This window comes from Centruroides sculpturatus, unplaced genomic scaffold, assembly GCF_000671375.1.
Source record: "Centruroides sculpturatus isolate CEXI.00-Female unplaced genomic scaffold, Cexi_2.0 scaffold197, whole genome shotgun sequence".
NCBI lineage: Eukaryota > Metazoa > Arthropoda > Arachnida > Scorpiones > Buthidae > Centruroides > Centruroides sculpturatus.
The window spans coordinates 554,704-579,049 of record NW_019384591.1 but is presented as its reverse complement, the minus strand read 5'-3'; the positions used below and the strand labels follow the sequence as shown (position 1 = coordinate 579,049).

Sequence of the window (24,346 nt, the reverse complement as noted above, 5' to 3'; positions counted from 1 at the left end):
TTTTTTATTCATTTCTTTCTAATGGTTAAAATTGTAATAAAAATAAAGATTATTTACAAAATCATTTTTTTAGGTGTAGCGTTAAAATATATTTCAGTAATATTTGATTGTAATTTTTATTTAAAAAATTTTTTAAATCTGTTTTAATCTGCACTCATTTTAATTAATGGTATTTTATTTGTAGTGCATCTCTATTTTATATAGTTAAAGGAGAAGAAAAAAACAATTTTAATATTAAAATTAAGAGGTTAGTATGCAATTCACTTGATATTTTATGCATGTTAAAAGTTTAAAACTTATTATTATTATTTTAAATAAAGCATTTGAATTTTAACTTAGAACATAGCTAAATTTACTGTTTTTTTCATTTAATAGAAGAATAATCAAAGCACTGTTGGATGCCATGTGTGCTCATCGTGATGACACAACAGTAAGTTTTTCAATTTTGTTTATATAAAAAGAAAATTAAACAAAAATGAAAGAATCAGAAAAAACTCACTAAGAAGGGAGATATTGTAATTTTTAAAATGCATCTGGGTAAAATGAAGTTGTTGATTGACTAGTAATCATGTCATCTGTGGATGTGATAATTTCTAGAAAATTAAAGTGTTTTGACTAGTTATATATTGAGAATAAAGAAACTGAATATTTTTACATGTTTTAAGTGAAAGTAAAAATGATGTGCCTCCACTTTTATGAAAAATGTGTTTATATGTATGGAACTGAAAATAATATCTATATATATTGTTGACAGAAATATTTAGCATACTATTAGTGTACTACTGTATATTATTTCATTTGTGTAAAAGAGTCATCTTAAAGGAAAATTTAAAAAAAAGAATTAAAACTAAAATGTATTTTAATAAGTATTAATATGTAGTTTTCAATATAAACAATATTTTTTAACAATAAAACTAAAGTACAGTGATACCCTGAACTTATGCGATAGGTGGGACCAAGCGATATTCACGTAAGTCGGGGTATAATTTCACAATTCGTGTAAAATCGAAGTGGGATGTATGTAAGCTAATAAATGTTCTTGTTAATCTTATCTCTTCTTTTGATTAGTTCACGGTTACAAGAAATCACCACATAGAGTCTCTGAAGGTTCCGTAGATATAACAAACACAGTAATAAATAACACAAAATAAATTGTAGCTCTGCATCGATTCCGCACGACACATCCGAATATGTAATCTGAACAATAGTGTGGGGGGAGTGAGTAATCGAGAGTTGTGTGGTGCTCAAACAAAAGACGAATCGGCAAGATTTGAAAATCGCGTAACTCCGGGTTCACATAAGTCGAAGTATTACTGTATATATATTACATTTAAACAGAAAACATTATAATTTAAAGAGATTGTTCTTAAATTGTCATTGAATCCAATTATTCCATATTCTTATATTTGAAAATTTTAATTGTTGTTAATTTTTAACCTTTAAGTAATACATAGTAGCTCTTTATTATATCATTCATGTTAGACAAACTATTTTATTGATATATATGTGCAATATAACAATGTATCTATTTTCTATCTTCATGCCAAGTTGCTTTTTAGTGGGTTGTATTTCATATAATTGTAGATTCAAGATCAGCAATTGGAATGTGGTAATATTTCTTTACCAATAGAAATTCAATGGCAACCAATTTTTTAAAAAATTATTGGATAAGTGCTTTTATATTTGGAAGACCAAAAAAGGTATGATATATCCAAATGAGCAATATAACAAGAGGCTACTGTATTATGATATATTAAATACAGAGATCCATTTGTCACAATAGTTAATAATTTTCTCACCAATTTTATTTATTCTATCACTTTTTCTTTTTATTATTATAAGTGCATATAAATAGAGAATATTTTTTCAAATTATAAATCACAAATGCTTGTTTATTTTTTTCTTAGATGCTTCGAAATGGTTGTTTGACTCTCATTCATTTTAAAATTCCCCAAGATGTGGTAAGTAACTTACAGGTAACACTCAAATCATGATTATATAAATTAATTTCTACAGAACTAGCTATATTTGATTGTGTGTTTCTAGATAAAAGCTAGAGCTTTCTTAAATTTTTCTTATGTAATTGAAAATTAGTGAAATTATAACAAAACCTCAAATAATGATTTTATAATTGGAATAAAATTTGGACAGGAATTTTAAAACCACTTAAAATATTTTATATTTGGGAACATATAATTATTAACACTATAAACTAATATTTAACATAGATATTTGTAAATTTATAAAGTACAGTATTTATCATCCATTGGCTGGAAATCATCAGTTATAGAGAATTATTACCAGATAGCTATAATGATGCCAACAATTGATAACATATATACAGATATCCCTCATATAACAGATGTTTGGTAGTTATGTTCTAAAAAGTGCAGTGTTATGCAAATCCATGCTATATGAAAAAAAGGACTAGTACAAAACTTAAGAGTCAGTTTCCAAAAGTTAGGGAAAATAAAATATATTTTTTTCATAACTAAGAGAAATATGTTTATTAAAGCAATCAATAATTAACTAACAATTGCAATCAAAAATATTGCATGTTAACATTAATTTTATCTTTATTGCTGAACACCATTAAACAAGAATGTTTCAGAATATCATCATTATCTGAGCTTTCCTGTTGACCTTAACCTGAAGTATTGGCAACATCTTGATTTTTCTCTACTTTTTCATAAAGCCTGATATTTTCATTTGCTTGCATTTGCCTGAGGTCTCTTAAGATCTTTAAAAATTTAATCTTTTTATGTACTAGATTTTAATTTAATCTATGAAAACAAAACATGGTAACAGTCTTTTGGGTTTATTTAGAGCACTGTCACTAATGACAGTGACACAAGGTTTATAGGAAGACTAGAATAGGAAGCTAGGACAAGAAGAAAACTTTGCAATCAGTTCTCATTAAAAAAAAAAAAACAAAGTGAACAGCATGAAACTACATTGAAAATTTTGGTATTTTAAAGTCCATGAGCAAATATGAGACAATATGCATCTTTCTTGAATAAAGAAACGTGTTTGTACTTAAAAATTATGATGTTTCATACAAGAATGTCTCTAATTCTCAAACTGTGTTAGAGCAAAACCATATTGTAGAAATGCCATGTTATATGAGGGATATCTGTATATTCTGTAAGCAGTTGAGCAGTTATAAAAATAGATTACTTTCATAAAAATATATCTATCATTTAAAAATTATGCTTGACTTTTTAAACATTACATTACATTGACCATTATATTAGAAAAATAGAAGATTCCTTATTATTACAATCAATTATTTGAATATATGATATAAAATTATCTTAAACATACTAATCCATTTACAATACAGGTTTAATTAAATAACAAAAATATAATTCTTTGAAAGTGTTTAAAATATGTAGCATTAATTGTATTAAACATGTCTATATTACTCAGTTACTACATATACCAGAAGTGTTTATACACTTCTGGTATATGTAGATTTCACTTTTACTGATTGTCTTAAAAAACTTAAGCAGGTACATAAAAAGTGGACAATTTGAATCTAGCATATAAATTTTCAATGGAAATTCCTTTATTTTTTCAACCTTACTTTGAAAATTTTAAAACTTTAATTAGAAGAAAGCTAATTTTCTAACTAAAATATTTAATTTTTCAAAATGAAATAAATTAGTGAATTAATTATATTCCTTTTCTAATATATTATCTGAGAAAAGTGGCTTTTATTTAGAATAATAAAATTTATTATTATTTCTTTAATTATAGAAATTTACAGTTTATAGTTAGGAAAAGAAAATTTATAGTTATTTTATATTGACTTTTTCAGTTATTTGACTACGAAAGATTAGTAGATATTTTACTCCATATAGTCTCCCAGGAAGATCAAGATGATTTTGTTCAAAGAATTGGAATCTATCTACTTAATAGTGTAGCATGTCAAGTAGATGGTATACAAAAACAATTAGTAGGTGATAGAGGTGCTATAACAGTAAGGATATTTGTATATATAATTTTTTTTTCCTGGTTTTATTAGAGTAAACAATAAAATTTATTTTTAGATAATGCTCCGCTTAATTGAAAATAGATTGAATCGTCACAACTGTGATGAAGTAATGGAAACAGCTTGGAGTACAATGTGGAATGTTACAGGTTATTAAAATTTTATGTTTATATATATGTATAATGATTTATTTGATTATGTATTGCACTATTCAAATATCATTATTGACGAGACTATGTCTCATCTCTAAAATTGCGCTGTTGTCAATGGCTGCACGCACATCTTAGAGATGTGAAGGAGTACATGTCAGCAGTTGCAATTTGGATTTGGCACAGAGTATTTGGTGCCCAAATCTTGCACACACAAAATAAACCAGATTTGTGGGTAGTCAATGGACCAAGAACCAGGTCAAAATAAAATACAAAATGCTGAGACTGTTTATACAAACAGGCATGAGTGAGAAATTTGTGCATGCATTGCTCACACTCTCTGAGACAGAGTCTTGTCCCAAGAATGGCTTTGCTGTTTTACTTGTTTATACAATAATCCAGTAATATTGTGAAATTTTTCTAGTAACAGATCACAGAACATATCTTTTAAGACTATTACTAATGTGGATATTATAACTTATTCATGTATTATCATTGATAGAAGTGAACTTTAATGTAACTCAAAGTGAAAAAGAAATTATTTTTAAAAATAATTTTATTTGTTGAAAATATTTTTTTAAGTACAGTAATTTCATGTACTGAACTTAATGTATGATGAAGATTTTCAATTTAATCAATTTCTTTCTTATAATTTATTTAGATTAAATTGATATAATATTGACTTTATGCCAAAATGGAGTATGGTTTTTTAAATTTGAAAATCATCTACCATGTTATTCAATTGGCCAGCTATGTTTGTAGACTTTAATGAATCAATAACAATCAAATTCATGATTTTTTTTCAATAAATAAAACTTATAACTAAAACTCTGTTTCTACATGCAGTTGATTACTTAAAATATAATGAGATTTATTTGAAACACTGAAATTGATACTACATTGGTAATTGTTGCACAAAGATTTAAATTTGATATTGAATATAAAGAAATTTGTAAGTTATTTCTTAATCTAACAAAAGTATAATAGATTAATTAATAAATTTTTTTTGTTTCAAAATAATTTTTTATTTATGAGAATTTTAAACATAAACAGATTAAATGGTTTTATTTTCAAACTTTTAAACTAATTCTTTTAAAACAATTAGAAAAAATGTCATCTTCTGATTTTGAGTAACTTGAAACTGTATAATGTTGAGCTTGATCAAGTGATTGATTTTCATAATCAAGCAATTAGTAATTGAATGGTTTCAATAATTAAGTAATTATTATTTGAATGACAGTTAAATTTATTTTTAAGACTTGACTTGTTATTATTATGCCTTGTAGACAAAAAAGGTATTAAGAATAAATTATTCTCTGAGCATATGCAGCATTGTTTTAATTTTAGTTTGAGTCTGTGTGCAGGTAGTGAAATTATTTTGTCTAATACTTACATTGCAGAAATATAAAATTCAGTTAAAGTTAAAAGTCTAAAAGGCAAGTTATTGAGAGCTTTAGATAAATATATAAAAATTAAATGTTATATAAGAATGCCTTATGTCAAAATAATATTAGGAAGTATATACCACAAGTCATTTTACATACAGATATAAAATATAGACAGGATGATACTGTTAGAACAATGATGAGGCAGTCCTTTAACTTAGAATTAAACTTTAATCTAAGACTATACATGGACTTGTTCACACACCCATAACTTGCTGCACAACTGAAAACGGGTCTCTTGTTTCTAGCAGTCTTGTGTGGGTGTTGCTAGTTCATGCACAGTTTGTGATATCAACACTTGCTTTAGTTTAGTATTCCCTAGTGATCTCTTCATTAGTTATATGTTTATGGTGAATAAGAAAAGGTTGGTCCTGAGTGGTTTTGTGAAGATGTCAGCAGTGTTGCTCTTAGAGTCCATATACTTTATTCATACTTTCCATCAGTGACCTTCTCTCAAATAAAATGATACTTTATGGCTATATGTTTGGTCCTACCGTTTATCACATAACTTTTGGCATGTCCTATTGCTGCTTGGTTGTTGCATTTGACAATAGTGGGTTTTTCCAGTAATTCATGCTGATCTAACTGTTTAAGCATTTCTCTCATTCAGGTTATATCTCTTGAACATGTTGATACAGATATATATTCAGCTTCCATTGTACTGAGAACCATTACAGATTGTTTGGTGCTCTTCCAGGCCACAGGTCCTCCTGCCATAAATATTGGGTTGTTCAGAAAGTAAGTTTGTTTTTTCTGTGGAAAAAAACACAATATTTTTATAATAAATAAATATTTTATTGAATTATATATCAACCATTTTGGTCAAATACCTGTTGTCATCGTTTCTGGTAGTAGCATGATTTCACATTCATAAAAATTTTGATCGTTGCTTACAAAAAACTGACCCAAGTGATTTTTGACATTGCCATTTCAAGTAAATGTCTTACAGTTAAAAAAAAATTTGTATAGACCACAACAAGTAGTAATCTGAGTGTGCTCGATCTGGTGAATATGGTTGGTGTGATAGTATGTCCCATCTAAGTTATAACAGTTTCTGACGAGTTACCAAACTTGTGTGTGAAATTTGACATTATCGTGGTAAAACACTAAACCTGTTTTGTTGATCAATTCTGGCCACCTTTTCTGTTTGATGATATTACTCAATTTGTTTTCTCGATGGCAGTACACTTTCGAATCAATTGTTAAATTATCTGGTAAAAGCTCCAAAAAAAAATTTCCTTAAAATCCCACCAAAGAGAGCATCTCTCTTTAAGAACATGTGGAACCCATATATCAAGCTTTGAAACGAAACCAAGTTGTTTCAAGTGGTCATAAACGGTTGAATTGGACAAATTTAATCTGTTAGCGATTTCTCTTGTTATTCAGCGGTTTGCTTCAATCACTGCCTTTATTTTGTCTTTATCAGCTTTAACTGGCTTTCCAGAACGTGATGCATCTTCAATATGAAAATTGCCAGTACGAAATTTTGCAAACCACTTTTGGCACCATTGTTCTGTCAATACATCTTCTCCATACATGTCACACAATTTTTTTCTTGCTTGAACAGTATTCTTACCTTTTCAGTAACAAAAGAGCAAAATATGCCAAAAATGCTGCTTCCAATCTTCCATATTTGATGGGACAAAAAATAAACAATTGCATGAAATGAAACAAAATTTTTTACAAATAAGTCTTAAAATGCTAGCTGTCAAAATATATAATGATAATACGGTTTAGAATGAAAATGGCGGGAAAAATACGACTAATCCCTCTAGTGGTAAAAAAAATGAACTTACTGTTTGAACAACTTAATATGATATGTCCAGTTGTGCTTTTACAGTTTTCTTCATCCATTTCCCAGTCTGCACCTGAGTATGGGAAAAGGTTTTTAGATCTTGTGTACTTTATTCCTAGTCGTCTTGTTGATTTCAAATAATGTAATATTCTTTTAGCTGTGTTTGAATGTTTTCTTGAGTATTTGTTGCAGTATTGTGCAAGTTTGTTAGCTGCAAATGTGCTGTCTGGCCTTGTTTTCTGCGATATATACATTAATCCGCCTGTAAGCTCTCTGTAAGGTAAGTTCTCATCTGAGTTATTAGCTTCTGTTTTTAAATCTGGTCTACACTCCATTGGTGTAGTAATATCCTTTGCCTCTAGCATATTAAACCTTTCTAGAAGTTTTTCAACATATCTTTCCTGGTCTAGGGTAATACTGTTTTTCTGACATGTGAACCTTACTCCAAGAAGTTCAGAAACAGGTCCTAGGAACTTGATGTCAAAATGTTTATTTAGAAGTTTTTGTGCCAATTTTCTCATGTGTCTATTTTGTGAAATTACCAGGATGTCATCTACATATACTGCTATATCATCATTCCTTCCTTTCTTGTCAGTTTATATATGCATGAATCAATCATGATTCTCTTAAAGTCAGATTCTCTCAAGCATTTTTCCAGGTGATTGTTTCAGCATTGTCCACTTTGTTTAAGACCATAGATTGCTTTGTTAAGTTTACAGTATGTGTTCTTTGCCCTTTCTTCGAAATCCCTCTGGTTGTTCCAGATATATCTCTTTGGTCAATTTACTATGTAGATATGCTGACTTATTTAATGATGTCAGCATATGATATGTCAGCATATGATATGTCAGCATGTCAGCAATATGATGTCAGCATATTTAAATATGCTGACATCATATTGGTCCAAAAGCCAATCTTTGCTTATTGCTAAGGCTGTTAGCAATCTTATTGTGTCAAAATCAATATGGAGAATAAATTTTGTTGAAATCTATGAATCTTTGTTGTACAAACACTTTTCCACTAATTGTGCTTTGTATTTCTTTGTCCCTGTGTGGTTGTTTTCCTTAACTTTGTAGACCCACTTGCATTTGATAGTTGTCACCCCTACTGATGGTTTTGTTAAGTTCCATACATTATGTTTTTTCAGGGATTCCATTTTTTCCTCCATGGCAGCCTGCTATCTGGCTGAATCATTTGATTGCATCTTTTTGATGCCCTTTCAGAACTGACACCATGTCCTGATTGACACGGAAGCCAAGACGGGCATGTTGATTTGGTCACGCGAGTGGCCATGTATGTGGGCGATTGGACGGGATGGAGTGAGAGACAGCGCACTGGAAGTGACTCACGCAGAGACTAGGATAATGAAACAACCTAGTTCATTTAGGAAAAAATTTAAAGAAAAATACATATACCCTTGGGGTCTAATTGATAAAGGGGATATATAATTGTATCCATGCCTTAACGAATTCTGAGAGAGAGATAGTTTACAAAAAGACATGCAGTGATAGATACCTGATGTAACAGTGGATTTCCATAGGCTGGAGCAACCTTGTTGACCAGAGTCAGAAAGTTTGCTGGGGAAAAGAGACAAGATAGTCCTATAAGGTATTCGGCGATGATGTTAATCCAAGGATGGCACTCACTAATTTCGTAGGTGATCAGGAAAGTTCACTAAGGTAAACAAGAAGGTGAAAGAGCCTCTGGCTCTTTCACCTTCTTGATTGCATCTTGAAGGTGAAAGAGCCAGAAGGTGAAAGAGCCAGAGGCTCTTTCACCTTCTTGTTTACCTTAGTGAACTTTCCTGATCACCTACGAAATTTCCTAAAAAAGTGTCACTAAGNGAGTTATTAGCTTCTGTTTTTAAATCTGGTCTACACTCCATTGGTGTAGTAATATCCTTTGCCTCTAGCATATTAAACCTTTCTAGAAGTTTTTCAACATATCTTTCCTGGTCTAGGGTAATACTGTTTTTCTGACATGTGAACCTTACTCCAAGAAGTTCAGAAACAGGTCCTAGGAACGTGATGTGAAACAAGAAGGTGAAAGAGCCAGAGGCTCTTTCACCTTCTTGTTTACCTTAGTGACACTTTTTTAAACTGTCACTTTTTTTTTTGAAATGGTGATCTGGTTTGTTTTTCTCTTATGCAGATCTCACAGCGGTTGAGTTCTTCTTTTCGTCTTATATTTAGTCCTTTGACCTTTAGGTCGTTGGCCATGTGCCATAGGTCTCTTTCACCTTCTTGTAAACTTCCTTAGTAAACTGTAAAACTGTGTGACAACTGCACTTTTGGAAGAATGGCTGACAACTGCCAACTTTGTCAGTTTCTTGTTATATTCAACTGATGAGCTCGAGACAATAGGTCAGGAGGTTATGAAAAAGCATCACTTAGCTGCTGAGAACTTAACAAACAATTAACTCCCAGGTGCAAAAGTTGACAGTTATCCAACAAGATGGTATAGTTAGAAGGTTATGTTATGATTTAATTATGTAAATAAATTATGTAGTGCTGAGTCTCATACGTGGCTTTTTTATATGTCAAGGGCTCTACATTGTCCTCGACTATCTTTTCACCAATTGTGGCAGATTCTATGGTTTTCATTCTATATTATTTTCTGGGTCTCCCCCTCTGTCCTGTTTGAGTAATTTATGGTCTCCCACTTGCTCTTACCAGTTCATTATTCTGTTCGTTTTTACTTTTGTTAATTTTGTTTTCATTTTCGGATGAAGTATTTTCTTTGTGTTGTAATTGTTCTTTAATAGGTTCAAGGATATCTAATTCCACTTCTTTATTATTGAGTCTTTCTCTTCTGTGGGATCTGTCATCTTCAGTCATTTTGATATTGTCCCTTGAATTGTTTGAGAATTCATTGATAAATTTGATAATTCTGCTTGTTATAACTCTTTTTGTCTTTGTGTTCCATAGACGATATTCTTTTGTTTTGCTAGATATGCAATTGGTGAATTTCTCGTGAAATTTTCTTTTTCCTGGTTTCTTTTTTAATGTGAATGCCATTTGACCAAATGTCCTAAAATATTTGATTGTTGACATTCTACCGATCCATAATTTGAAAGGTATGTCACCTTTCAGGCTCTTTGATGGACAACTATTTCTAATATGATGCAGTATATGCAGCCTCTGCCCAAAAGCATTCTCTCAATCCTGCTTGGAGAAGCATATATCTTTCCATTTCCATTAATGTTCTATTTCTTCTCTCTGCAATGCCGTTTTGTTGTTGTGTATCAGGCTGTTATCTCATGCCTAATCCCTTTGTGTTTCAGGAAGTTTTGAAATTTTTTATTAGTATACTCAGTTTCATTGTCACTTCTTATTGCCTTTACCTTTCTTCCTGTTTTATTTTCTACAAAGGCTAAGTATGTTTTGAATTTCTTGAGAGCTTCACTTTTGTTTTTCGTGAAATATATTTCACACCATCTAGAGTGATCATCAATAAACATGATGAAATATTTCAATCCACTCAATGATTTGGTTTTTATTGGTCCACAAATGTTGGTATGAATCAGTTCTAATATTTCTCTGCAGTTTTTGTTTTTTGTTTTTTTTTTTTGAAATGGTGATCTGGTTTGTTTTTCTCTTATGCAGATCTCACAGGGGTTGAGTTCTTCTTTTTGTCTTATATTTAGTTCTTTGACCTTTAGGTCGTTGGCCATGTGCCATAGGTCTCTTTCATTTAAGTGACCTAAATGTTCGTGCCACCTTTTCATTTCATTAACATTTGTTTCAAAGTTTAGATTCCTCCCACCTCTCTTTCACATTGTATAGTCCTCCTCCTTTAAACGCTTGCATATGTGTGCTTTTGGTTTTCAGATCCATAATAGTTGCCCGATTCTTTTGGAATCTGAATCCATGATCAGTTATCATCCCAACTGACAGTAAGTTGGTCCTTAGTTCTGGTACGAAGAGTGTGTTCTGTAATTTGGCTTGAAATCCTCCCTTTGTTTCACTTATTACATCACCACTTCCTTTGATTTCTGTTGTAGATGAGTTGGCCAAGTTTAATTCACTTAGGTGGGATGTTTTAATGTTAGAAAATCGTGCTTTATCATTGCACATGTGGGATGAAGCACCTGAGTCTAGACATCATTTAAGATTTTCTTTCCCTTCATTTGCCGTAATATTAGCATTATATGACTTGTGTTTTCATGTTGTTAGGCTTGTAGTCATATCTCTATTTGGTTTTCACTTGTTTCTGTCCCAGCATTCTCTCATCTTATGGCCTATCTTTCCACAGTTATGGCATTTGAATTTGAATGGCCTCTTATTTTCTGATTGTTTATCCGTTTGCTTATATATACAGGATTAAGTAACAGGATCCTGTATATATAAGCAAATACAGCACACCCGAATTCTTCGAGTCATCCATATCATCATTTCATTTTCGCACCTCATACTCTTCTATTATTCAGTTTTATTTGATCCGGCGAAAGAAGTTTCTCTTATGTTTCGATAGTGATTCGAAATTGTTTGAACGAGTCTGGTATACTGTATAGTAGTTGTACAGTTAATAGTTCTTTATTTATGGAGATTTCCATTTCTTTAAATTTATCTACTATATTGAAAAAGTCTCTTAAATGATCTGTCATGTTATCTCCTTCCCTCATTTTCTTGAAAATTAATTTCTTTAGTATCATAGCCTTTCTTGCAGGACCTTTTGATTCAAAAGTTTCATTTAGCTTATTCCATATTTTATGTGAGATTTCACATCCTTTTGTCTGTTTTAATTCTGCTGGGCTTATGGTGAGAATTACATCACACGATGCCTTTGAGTCTGCTGTGTGTCCCATTGTTCTGCCGCCTTCATTGTACTTTCATCTCCAAGTATAATTTCTGGTTGCTTTCTTTTTCTGCTGACATGATTTAAGATTTTCTTTCCCACAAATTGTTTTTGATCAGAAAAGCCTTCATCTGTATTTTCCATGTATTGACGTTTTCTTTACACAGTGATTTTATTCAAATTCATATAGTTAGTTGACTTGCCATTTTTCATTTGTAGGCTTTGTAATTCTATTTCCTTTTAATTCCTGTAATCATAGTCTTCGATTCTTAATTTTCCATTCCTGGGTCCATAACCGTTGTTAGAACAATGATGAGGCAATCCTTTAACTTAGAATTAAATTTTAATCTAAGACTATACATGGACTTGTTCACACATCCATAACTTGGCACACAACTGAAAACAGGTCTCTTCTTGTTTCTAGTGGTCTTGCACAGATGTTGCCAATTCATACATAGTTTGCAATATTGACACTTGCTTTAGTTTAGTATTCTTTAACAGATACTTACTTAAATTAGAATTACATGATGCATAAAAGTACAATATGCTGTGTTCCTTTAAATTGTCCATTATACAGATTGGAAATTTTAATCTCAAGAAAATCAAAAGATAGATTTAAAAGTCTATTTTTATAATATAATAGGAATATATTTAGTGGCTTAATTTAGAAAAAAATCAAATTCAAAATTTAAAAAGACTTCCATATTTAGACTTTGAATATGATAAATTGAATAACATGGATTAGTAGATTTAGTCAAACAGTACTTGAGAAACATTTGAGTGTTTTCTCAAATTAGTATTCAAGTAATTGCTACACCAGAGATCATTATTCAAGTGAAATTATCAAAATGTAGATATTCAAGCACAATGTAATAATTGAGTTTTTTTAATGATTCATTCCAGCAATTTTCTTCACTAAAACATTCACATAAATGATTTTTACAATGAATAATACCACTCAGTGTAGAAACATTTTTTTAATGTATGTAAAGAGATTAAACATGATTTATGTTGTTTGTTATTGGGTTGTTTGGAAAGTAATTTCATTTTTTTCATGGAAAAAAGAAAGTTTCTTATAATACATAAATATTTTATTGAAAAGGTATTTTGTCATCTTTCTGGTATACCTTTTGCCATCTTTCTGGTAGTAGCATGATTTCATGCTCATAAAAATTCTGATCTTTGTTTACAAAAAACTGATTCAAGTGACTTTTGACATCCTCATTTTAAGTAAATGTTTTACCATTTAAAAAATTTTGTTAAAATTGGAACAAGTAATAATCCAAGGGTTGCCAGATATGGCAAATATGGTGGGTGTGGTAGCACATCCCATCCAAGCTGCCACAGCTCCTGATGAGTTACCAAACTTGTGTAGGGTCTGGCATTATCATGGTGAAACACTATACCTTTTTTGTTGATCAATTCTGGCCTTTTCTGTTTGATGGTATCACTCAATTTGTCCAGTTGATGGCAGCACACTTCCAAATCAATTGTGAAATTGCCTGGTAGAAGCTCAAAAAAAAAACATTTCGCTTAAAATTCCACCAAACAGAGTTGTCACTTTTTTTTATGAATATCTGCTTTTAAAGTGCTTTGAGCCTGCTCATCTCTTCTACTGCATGATCACTTGCATTTGACATTGTCATAAACAATCCATTTTTTATTTCCAGTAATGATTTGCTTCAAAAATGGATCATTTTTTTATGTTTGAGAAGCAAATCACATTCTTTAAGAACATGTGAATTCCATATATTGAAACAAAACCAAGTCATTACAAGTGATCATAAATGGTTGAATTTGACAAATTTAATCTCTTAGCAAATTCTTGTGTTGTTATTTGGTGGTTTACTTCAATCAATACCTTTATTTTGTCTTCATCAGCTTCAACTGGCTTTCCAGAACATGGTGCATATTCAATATCAAAATTGCTGGAACGAAATTCTGCGAACCAGTTTTGGCATTGTCATTGTCATTCTGTCAACACATCTCCATACATGTTACACACTTTTTTCCTTGCTTGAATAGTATTCTTACCTTTTCAGTAATAAAAAGCAAAATATGTCAAAAATGCTGTGTAAAGTACTATATTATTTTTCCGACTTTCCAACGATTATCGACACTACTGTGTGCCGGAAATAGCCGTTCCCTAACGGGTACTTTACGCGGATTCGCGTTAGTGTGCCAGGCCTGGACTTTAAGCGTGCACCGAATTAAATAATGACAAAGTTTGTCAATAACAAAATCAAATATTTAATTAAACTTCTAGTAATAAACTATATACAGTATTTAGTAAAAATCAAACAATAATTTATTCAATGAAATTCAACAAGAATCAATCCGACAAACTCAAATCAATCTATTTCTAACTTAATTCTATTCCCCTTTGGAATTCGACAAAATCAAAGAATTAACTTATAAACAATAATTCTTATAAATTAAAGATCCTAATCGTCACCTCAATATACTAGGAACCTATTTCCTCAAACTCTCAAGACTTTCTATAATCGTCGATCCATAAATCGAATAACTTCAAAATCGCCTTGGAACTATTTGATCCTATCGGACACCTCTCTCGTTCACTGCTACTAAGCTCACCAAAGCTCGTCGCTATCAGGAATTCACCTCGTTCATCTTCACTTGAGACTCGGAATTTATAGTGTGAGGTGACGTCACAATTCTGAATGAGATCACTCTCCTCATTTACATACTTAACGCTAACAATAAACTTTTTTCGTTTCTCTGGCAGCCTATTTACGACAATTACTCGTTAACCTTTTACATTATTCTTTTTCACAATTTTCGGGACGTTTTTATTCTTTAAGGTTTAGCGAGTCCCTAATTCGTGCTTGTGGGGTCTTCCCCCCCTTTTCTCGGTGCGGACTTACTTTTTTCCGCTCAGGAAGCGCAAGTGTGCGCGAGTTTTTCCTATGGCGCTTTTCTTTTGTCGGTGAGTTGGTTTTTCTTCTATTTTTAACTTACTAAGGTGAATAGTGAGGAAACCTTCGTCCTAACAAAACATAAGCCCCAAACAAAAATAGAATAATAAGCAAAATAAAAGTAAATAAAAATAACGTTCGGGCTTGGTTCCTTACAGCTGCTTTCGGTTTTCCATATTTGATGGGACACAAAAACGAAATTTACTTTCCAAACAACCCAATACAAATGCAAATAAGCAAATTTCTATTATACACATTATTATTTTTCAACATTTCATTCATATTATTAAATTTTTTATATGGATTGTCAGATACTTAAACTTAGTACATTTTATATATAAATTTAATGAAAATTTTCAATACATAAATATTCAAATTGAGCTACATAATGAAATATTTATAATTCATTATAATAATTGTATTTTTTTAGATGAAACACCTATTAATTGTCAAAGATTTTTAGACGGAAGAGGAATGGATCTTTTCTTAGGTTGTTTACAGGTAAACTTAAAGTTTTGAATAAATGTAATTTTAGTATTATGTTTGGATTCTTAATATACTTAATCCTTTATTACAGAGTTTTTCTGATAAACCAGAATTATTAAGAAATATGATGGGATTATTAGTAAGATACATTTACAATATATTTTTTAAGAACATTGTATTAGGCTGAAATTTCTAATTAATGATATTTCATAGGGTAATGTAGCTGAAGTAAAAGATTTAAGGCCACGATTAATGAAAGATGAATATCTTTCAGTATTCAGGTGAGTTTCCAATGTTTTTAATGCAAATAAAAGTAATTTAATTAATTAACAAAATTTACAAAATCAGCAATGATTTCTTTAATGAATTTTTAGAAAATTAATGAACTTGGCTTTATAAAAAGGTCTTCTTAATGCCTACAGGACGAAAAAAGATTTTTAAAAATCCTTTATGTTGTACAAGATTAGTCGAAATTTCATTAAATTACGTACAGTACACATTTAGGCCCATTTTCTGCATTTTAGAGTTTTATTTTTGTATCTAAATTGCATAATAATAAGATTAGACAAAAAGAAAATACTAATCGAATTTCTGGCTGTTGCGGTTTCGAAACTTGTTATTAATTTAAATGAAAGACATTTATAAACTCCCGTTCAATTGACAACGTCGAAAATACATTTAATCTATTCTAAGTCACGGATGTCCTCAAATGTGTTTCTATTTATTTTAATTTTAAAAAAGTATTTTCCTCGCTGGCCACAGAAACAGGCAACGTCAGCAAACACGTATGGCTACAAAGAAAACATTAATCTTTTTCATAAATACATTTTTATTGGTGTCATTTTCTTCGAAAAAAACGTAAAAATATTTTATTTCGTGAATTAAATCTGTTCCTGAAATGTTATTTTTTTAATCTGTTAACAAAACTTCTAACATAAACCCGTATAATGTATAGGAACAGAAAGTTCTTCCTTTCCCTAATCGTTCGAATTAAGATTCAGGTGGACTAACGAATAAAGAGCAATGGACGTCAAACTAACATAAAATTTTGGATCGAATGATGGACAGATTTTGTGTTTAAATAGCCATAGTCCGGAGAAGTCCAATCTCTATTTTTAGCATCCCGTAGCCAGGAATAAATGATTAGCTATAGAGGCAAGCTGAAAAATTCTGTTATTTTTCACGATTCTAGTCAGCGGTAGGCATATTAATTACAGTCCAGGTGTAAAATACGTAACGAAANGTACGTTCTGTAATACGGTTTTTGAACGCAAAGAATGTTAAGCCAGTTGAAATTCATCGTCAACTTGTAGAGATTTATGGTGAAAATGTAATGAGTGATGGAATAGTGAGAAAGTGGGTTCGACAATTTAATGCTGGATGCACCAATGTTCATGACGAAGCACGGAGTGGCCGGCCTTCTGTTATCAATGATGGTTTGGTTGCAAAAGTGAATGAGAAAATTCTTGAAAACAGACGGTTCACAATAAGATTGCTTTGTGATGAGTTTCCACAAATTTCAAAAACTGTTTTGCATGATATTGTCACAAATCAATGTTCAGCAGTGGCTGTCTTCACTGGCGGCATCTTTCTTTGAAGAGGATATAGACAAGTTGGTTTCCCGATATGATGAATGTCTGAACAATGGTGGTAACTATATAGAAAAATAGTTTCCGACATGCTCTTTCATGTAAAAATAAATTTTGTTTTGAAAAAAGATTTTTTATGTGAGTTTTTCCAAAACAGTACTTACTTTTCGGACAAGCCTCGTATATATAATTTCTATATAACAATTTGGTTTAGGTAAAAAATTTCTTAAAAATTATCAATAAACATACAAGATAAGCAAATAATAACTGCACATAAGATGGAAGATATAAATACAACTTAGATATCAATGTTAAACTATTTTATTAAAGTTGTTTTTTTAATTCTGTTGGTTGTAATATTTTGAATAAACAGGAGTGTCGAAGTATAGAAATATTGATGTAAATGTATGAATGTATAGAGAATTTGGAATGAACCTTTGGAATGTTTGGCAAAAGATACAACTAAACATAAGCAGTAATAGTCCACTCAGATTAATGCAGAACGAATCAATACAAGTTTCTAAACAAAGAACACTGAGATCATACAACACATTGACACCATGTTTCCTTGCTAAATTTGAACTGAACGCCCAACACCATGCCCCCTGCCAAAAATGTTCTTTTCCTAAATATAGTGCAAATGACACCTACCTTGAAATAACAATTTCAATAGGGGATTGTAAGAAAAATGTCACTGATAGTTAATCAAGAGGAAGGGGGCATATTTTCACAACAGGTCACTTGAGTTGTTGACCAGATGCTAGTTTGACTGTAACAACCTGTACACAATTGTCCTCTCCCAGATGAAGTTCATAAACTCTAGCCATCTTCCATTTAGTGGGTGGTAGATTGTTGTCTTTGAATAGCACTAAATTGCCAGTCTTGATATTTTCTCTCTTGGTTGCTCATTTAGGTCATTGTAGACATGCAAGATATTCATGCTTCCAATGTCTCCAGAAATGTCGCAGCATCTGTTAGCCTAGCTGCCAGTGAGAAAGATAGTTAGGTTTGATGCTTGGGAGATCTGGCTCAGGAATTGCTGATTCCCTTAAAAATCTTAATACCAGTAGGAACAACAATAATTATAGTAGCAGCAGTAAAATAAGCCCGAGTATCCACTGCTAAGTGCCATGAGTTGTCTGGAATTTAAACAGGCTTCAATTTGATATAGCAGCATTTCCATCTCTTCGTAGGTTAGCTGGTTGAGCCCTAATATCCCTTTTAGATGATACTTCACTGACCTTACTCCAGCTTTCCAAAGACCCAAAGTAAGGGGCTGCTGGGGAGTGTGAAATACCATGAAATGCCTTTGTCTGCAAGCAGTTGTATATCTGTTGCTTAGTTGAAACACAGGCCTCAGAACAGAAAATGACTTCAAAATAAGTGAGAATAGTAACGCCTAGCAAGGAAAAAGTTACTAAACAGTGACTGAAATAAAATTGGTTGGTCACGATGATATACATTATTTGTAAGGAGTAGAATCTGAATATTATTTTATGTTATGGTTTTGTTTCATTTAACGTTATAATTTAGTTTGAGAACGTTTTCTTTTGTTTAAAGAACAATAACTTATTTTCATTATTAACTAATAATAATTACAAATTATGATTGCTTTATACATAATTATGACCAGAAAATACCACAAATCGAGTTCCAGCTATTGGCACTGTTTGCTGCAGCAGCATGCTTTAGAATCTAATGCTCTCACAGGGTGTGTGCATTTTTTGCATGTTTATACATGAATTTCATTTCTCACTTCTGCATAAACAGTGTCGTGATTGCATAAATTCATTTTTACGTGTTTTTACTCTTTTCTCACGTTTGCATAAATGCAGCCTTACAGCAAAGACTTGAATAGATGCTAGTCTCTGGTGAAACTGGAACTTGGAAATTTCCAATTTCATTTTTGAGTGCATTGTATCCCAGTCAGTTGACCAAAATTAGCAAAAGGGATTGTTAATTAATTATCTTTTGCTATATCTGTACATTTTGATCTGCTCTTTACTCTGTTTCTTTATTTTTTTTTAGAACATAACTGTAGGTTAATAAGCATGGGTAGGTCAGCCAGTTCAGTAATTAAACACGGGAGGCGTCTATCAGAAGATATACGGCATGTCTCTCAAAAAACTTGAGAGAAAAATCACCTGTAGACTATAATTACCATTCTTTCTAATGAACTATATTATTAAATTTTGCAAATTAAAATTTTTAATTGCTTAAAATTATTAATTAGAAAAAAGTTTTCAGAGTCGCAGAATTATTAAAACTTAAAACAAGACATTTTATTAAATAAAAAATCCAGAAACGAAATGCATAACTTCTCCAGCAAAAATACAAGATGGCATAATAGAATGAATTTAAAATTAATTTGTGGCACCATTTGTTACAAGATTTTGTTTAAAAAAATAACTTTTATATTATTAATAATTACAAAACTGCAAATAGTTTAATTTTGAGGGTAGAGACAAGTTTTATATAAAATTATAAATGCTAGTAATGAGTAAAATCTTCATGAAGTCTGACTTCAATCAAGTTATGACACGTGATCCCACTTCTCGATCTATAACCACCAAAATTTAATAACATCAATTACCTTTATACACAAGCTACCACACTAAATTTGATTTCTTAATCATTACCCTCTCCTGGAATATTAAATGAAATAGACACCAACACACATGAATTTTTCCCCTATTTTTGGATTCAGGAGATCTCAAAATGCCAAGATTTGTAAAAAACTCACAGGATCAAATTTGATACAATTCCAATATTTTTCCCATATGTACATAACAAGCTGGGAAAGTAAAACACTTTTTGTCAATATTAGACTGTGCGCTCTCAAATTTATGATAGTATGTAACTAACATTTTTCAGACTTCAAAAGTCATATAATAACATGAAGTTTTCAATGTGCAACAAGAGAAAGACATTATGGGCACCACAATTTAAGTATTTAAACATTAATTAATGAAGTAACATATGACAGCTTGGCATCATAAAAATGTCGTTGCCCATAACGGTAGAAAAAGTGAGAAATAGTGATATATTGCCGAAATAGTTGAAAAAAGTGACTAATTTATTAAATTAGTGAGAATAGTGATTCATTTTCAGGCCTGGAGTTCCCATTGCCTGCGAGGCTCATGATCCAATTTTTCTTTGGGACTCTATTGTACTGTATATTCTCAATGTTGTACAGGTAGCTTTAGTAAATTAAGTGCACGAACACACTCATTAGTTGTATCTATTAAGTGTCATAATGCTGTGGCTGATTCTTGCGTAATGCTGGGTTGATTGAATAGCTTCTGAATGTAAGAATCAATAATTTCATGATTATGACTGTATCGTTTTAATAAGGTGTCCTACACTTCTTGACAGTTTCCATCAGTGATAGGAATGGATTGGATCAATAGAGTAACTTCATGACATACTGACCATTTCAAATACTGGAGTTTTTGGACACTTGATAATGTGGAGTTACCATGAACAGTTGCCATGAACAAGTCATGGAACAAGAGCCATTCATCGTATTTGCTGCTAAAAACCAGAAGTTCCAACTTTGGAAGTTTAACTTCCACTCCGTTCATACTATTTGCATTTTTCATGAACTATAGAAGGTGCTTTATTTTTATAAAATGGCTACTTTAACTGGGTCACTTGTAACTAGTCAACATAAAATTAATCATATATTACTGCTCAATATAATGATATATGCTACTTGTAGCTGTTTATCAAGAAATTTTATAGGAGAACAATTATTGCTAGCGGACTTGTCATTACATTTGGTATTATAGAAACAAATGAGCGAGATTGTTCTATACATTTGTGCTCTGTGTTAAAAAACATTAGCTGTGACATCTGTCCCATCAGGGCCATCTTTATAAGTAACCTATGTTATCTTTTTGCTTAGGGCCTTGAGTTTCAAGAGGCCTCAAAAATTTCTACAAAAAAGAAAAATGAAGTCAAATTTTGTAATAAAAATTTTTTTACAAACCAACAAAATATACTTTAAATACTATACAAAATAAAAAGTAGTTAATATGTTTATGTTAATTCTTTTGTTTTTATGATTGATTTATAAAAATATGAAGGGTTGGTAAGGGGCCTCACACAGAGTTCAGCTTAGGGCTTTGAAATGCTTAAATCTGGCCCTGTGTCCCACACAAAATTACTGGCATTTTAAACTTTAAGGAAAAATCCTTTAAAATTGACAGTGTAACTTGTTCATATAAAGCTGGACAATCAGGGAAACTTTTTTGCCAATTCTTAACAGTCGAACCCACTCTTTCTCTCTGTTATATTTTTGAGCTTCTCCAAATTCTGATTTCCGAATAATCATCTGTTTTTCATGTGAGAATAGACAAAAACTTATATTAGGCTCCCATATGGCTTTGAAATTGCAATTTGGAATGCAAGAGAGAGCTTTGCTTTTTCTATTGCTATTCATCTTTACTGTTGACAATACACAAGAATGATTCAAACAGCCCAGATAAAATAGTTTTGTTTTTAAACACCAGAGGACAAGCATCTGGTGAAAAATGTGAATACCTTGCGATGTCTGTTATTGTCACCAATTTTTTGTTAAAGTATGTTGGAGTAACTATACTATCTACATCATCCTTTTGATTTTTGCACGATAAAACATTAAACGGTACTCACTGCTTGAGTTTCCAGACATCCGGTTGGATTTCAAAGGATGAAGTAGCCGATGTCTCCATTAGTCAACTGTAGTCAACCACACCAGATCTGCCTCGATGGACCAATAAATGTCAATGAGCTTCATGATGTCTGGCAAAAGATACAACTAAACATAAACAGTAACAATTATTATTGCCTTACTGTCCTTTAGTTTCTTAATATATAATAATAAACAGTAACAGTTCACTCAATTTAATGTAGAATGAATCAATACATGAAACAATACAAGTTTATGAACAAAGAACACTGAGATCATACAACACGTGGATGCCATGTTTCCTTGCTGAATTTGAACTGAACGCCCAAACCCTGACACTGCACTTCACACAGCACCCCTGCCAAAAAACGCTCCTTTCCTAAATATAGTGCAAATGACATCGAACAGTGATTGTGTACACAAAAAATAGAATAACGTATATTAGGGAAAAACTGCAGAATAGAATTGTTAAAATGTATAGTGGCTGTCAACAGCTAGATATTTATTTAGCAAAGACTTGAATAGATGCTAGTCTCTGGTGAAACTGGAACTTGGAAATTTCCAATTTCATTTTTGAGTGCATTGTATCCCAGTCAGTTGACCAAAATTAGCAAAAGGGATTGTTAATTAATTATCTTTTGCTATATCTGTACATTTTGATCTGCTCTTTACTCTGTTTCTTTATTTTTTTTTAGAACATAACTGTAGGTTAATAAGCATGGGTAGGTCAGCCAGTTCAGTAATTAAACACGGGAGGCGTCTATCAGAAGATATACGGCATGTCTCTCAAAAAACTTGAGAGAAAAATCACCTGTAGACTATAATTACCATTCTTTCTAATGAACTATATTATTAAATTTTGCAAATTAAAATTTNCTTTAAATGTAATAGTACTTTTAATTATAAATATATTTTAAACTATAATGGTATTTTAACAGTAAAACAATTTTAACTGTAAATAAGTGATTTTAAATGGAATGTATATGTGTCAACACCATCTATAAGAAATCCTGGAAGTCATGCCGACAGATGAGGGGCTTATGCCCAAAACATGTACCGGCCTATAGAAGATTCCAAATAAAGATGATGTAGAAATGCCGAGTGTCTATCTATGCACCTAGTTGTGACGATAAAAACACAAAAAAGAATACATGGTTTCAGAATACACAAAAATTATTTAGTTAGTGTATTTTAAATAAATATAAGGGCAGAAATAACTAAATTTACTTTTTATATATAATTTTAGTGAGTTATTAGACAGCACAAGTGATGGTATTGAAGTAAGTTACAATGCTGCTGGAATACTCTCTCATATTATGTCAGATGGTCCTGAACCATGGATATCATATAACATAAGAGCTGTACAGCGTCCCGATGTTCTTTGGAGGATGGTGAAAGCAATTGAACGTTGGAAACTTAATACTAAACGCAACATTAATTACAGGCAAACATATTTTATATATGAAATTTTTCTTTCTGTTTGAATATTTATTCAATTTTAATGAAATAAAATGATTATTTTAGATCTTTTGAACCCATTCTACGTCTTCTGAATGTTGATCATTCACCTGAAGCACAGCATTGGGCAGTTTGGGCTCTGGCTAATTTGACAAGAGTCTATGGTTAGTATAAGCAGTTCTATGCAATTTTGAATTTCAAAATAGTATACATTGAAATGAATTTTTTTGAAAATTTTTAGCTGACAAGTATTGCTCTCTTCTCAAAGAAGAAGGTGGTTTGCAAATGTTGGAGGACTTATTGCTTCGACCCAAACCATATGCCAGAATAAAAGAACTAGCTCAAATTACTATTGATCAGTGTGAAAGGTAAACTTAAAATTAAAAAATAAAAGGTGTGTATAATTTTTAACAACCTGTCATGATGTGATGTCATTTTTCTTTTAGGTATGAAAAATTTGGTAAGTTGGATGATCTCCCTGAAAATCAAGGCTGACTTACAGTTTTATTGTGCTATATTTAGCATCTGTTGCCCAAAAAGTTTGATTAATTCATTGTACTTTACATACAAAAACTCTAAGAAACATTTGTTATATGATTTGAAAAACAAGAAAGTATATAATATATATAAATATATATGTATACACATTTAGTATGACTACATTTGTGTATTGAATTACTGATTTATATTCAACCTTTTTGGAAAATATGAGAATATGATATAAGTAAAGAGATAAATAAATAAATATACATATATATTATATATATAATATATATATATCTTATACATTTACAGTCGACCCCCCTATAATTACGGTCCCTATAATTACGATTTCTATAAAACTACGAAAAAATATACGTATTTTGGAAATGTTGAGTCGGATTAGTGTAGAATCGATTAATTTTATGGAAGAAAACCTTTCAATCAGCCGTAGTCCGTAAACTTGACACGTGTCGGGCTGTGATTGGAACGACTTGTAAGAAATCGGATTCCTAATAAATTGGAACGTATCTATATCTTATAGG

General features: G+C 31.1%; 1 protein-coding gene across 1 annotated transcript in view; it reads left to right on the top strand.

Annotated features, from left to right (window-relative positions):
• Nucleotides 1-24,077, top strand: part of LOC111624746 (protein zer-1 homolog) — a 74,559-nt gene extending 50,482 nt beyond the window's left edge. The window contains exons 5-16 of the mRNA XM_023367683.1: nt 185-247; nt 376-430; nt 1,908-1,961; nt 3,821-3,982; nt 4,053-4,143; nt 15,547-15,617; nt 15,694-15,741; nt 15,816-15,883; nt 23,110-23,307; nt 23,388-23,485; nt 23,563-23,689; nt 23,768-24,077. Coding sequence (XP_023223451.1) covers nt 185-247; nt 376-430; nt 1,908-1,961; nt 3,821-3,982; nt 4,053-4,143; nt 15,547-15,617; nt 15,694-15,741; nt 15,816-15,883; nt 23,110-23,307; nt 23,388-23,485; nt 23,563-23,689; nt 23,768-23,816 — 1,084 coding nt within the window. The 3' untranslated portion in view covers nt 23,817-24,077. The remainder of the gene's footprint in view (nt 1-184; nt 248-375; nt 431-1,907; nt 1,962-3,820; nt 3,983-4,052; nt 4,144-15,546; nt 15,618-15,693; nt 15,742-15,815; nt 15,884-23,109; nt 23,308-23,387; nt 23,486-23,562; nt 23,690-23,767) is intronic.
• Nucleotides 24,078-24,346: the final 269 nt, after the last annotated feature.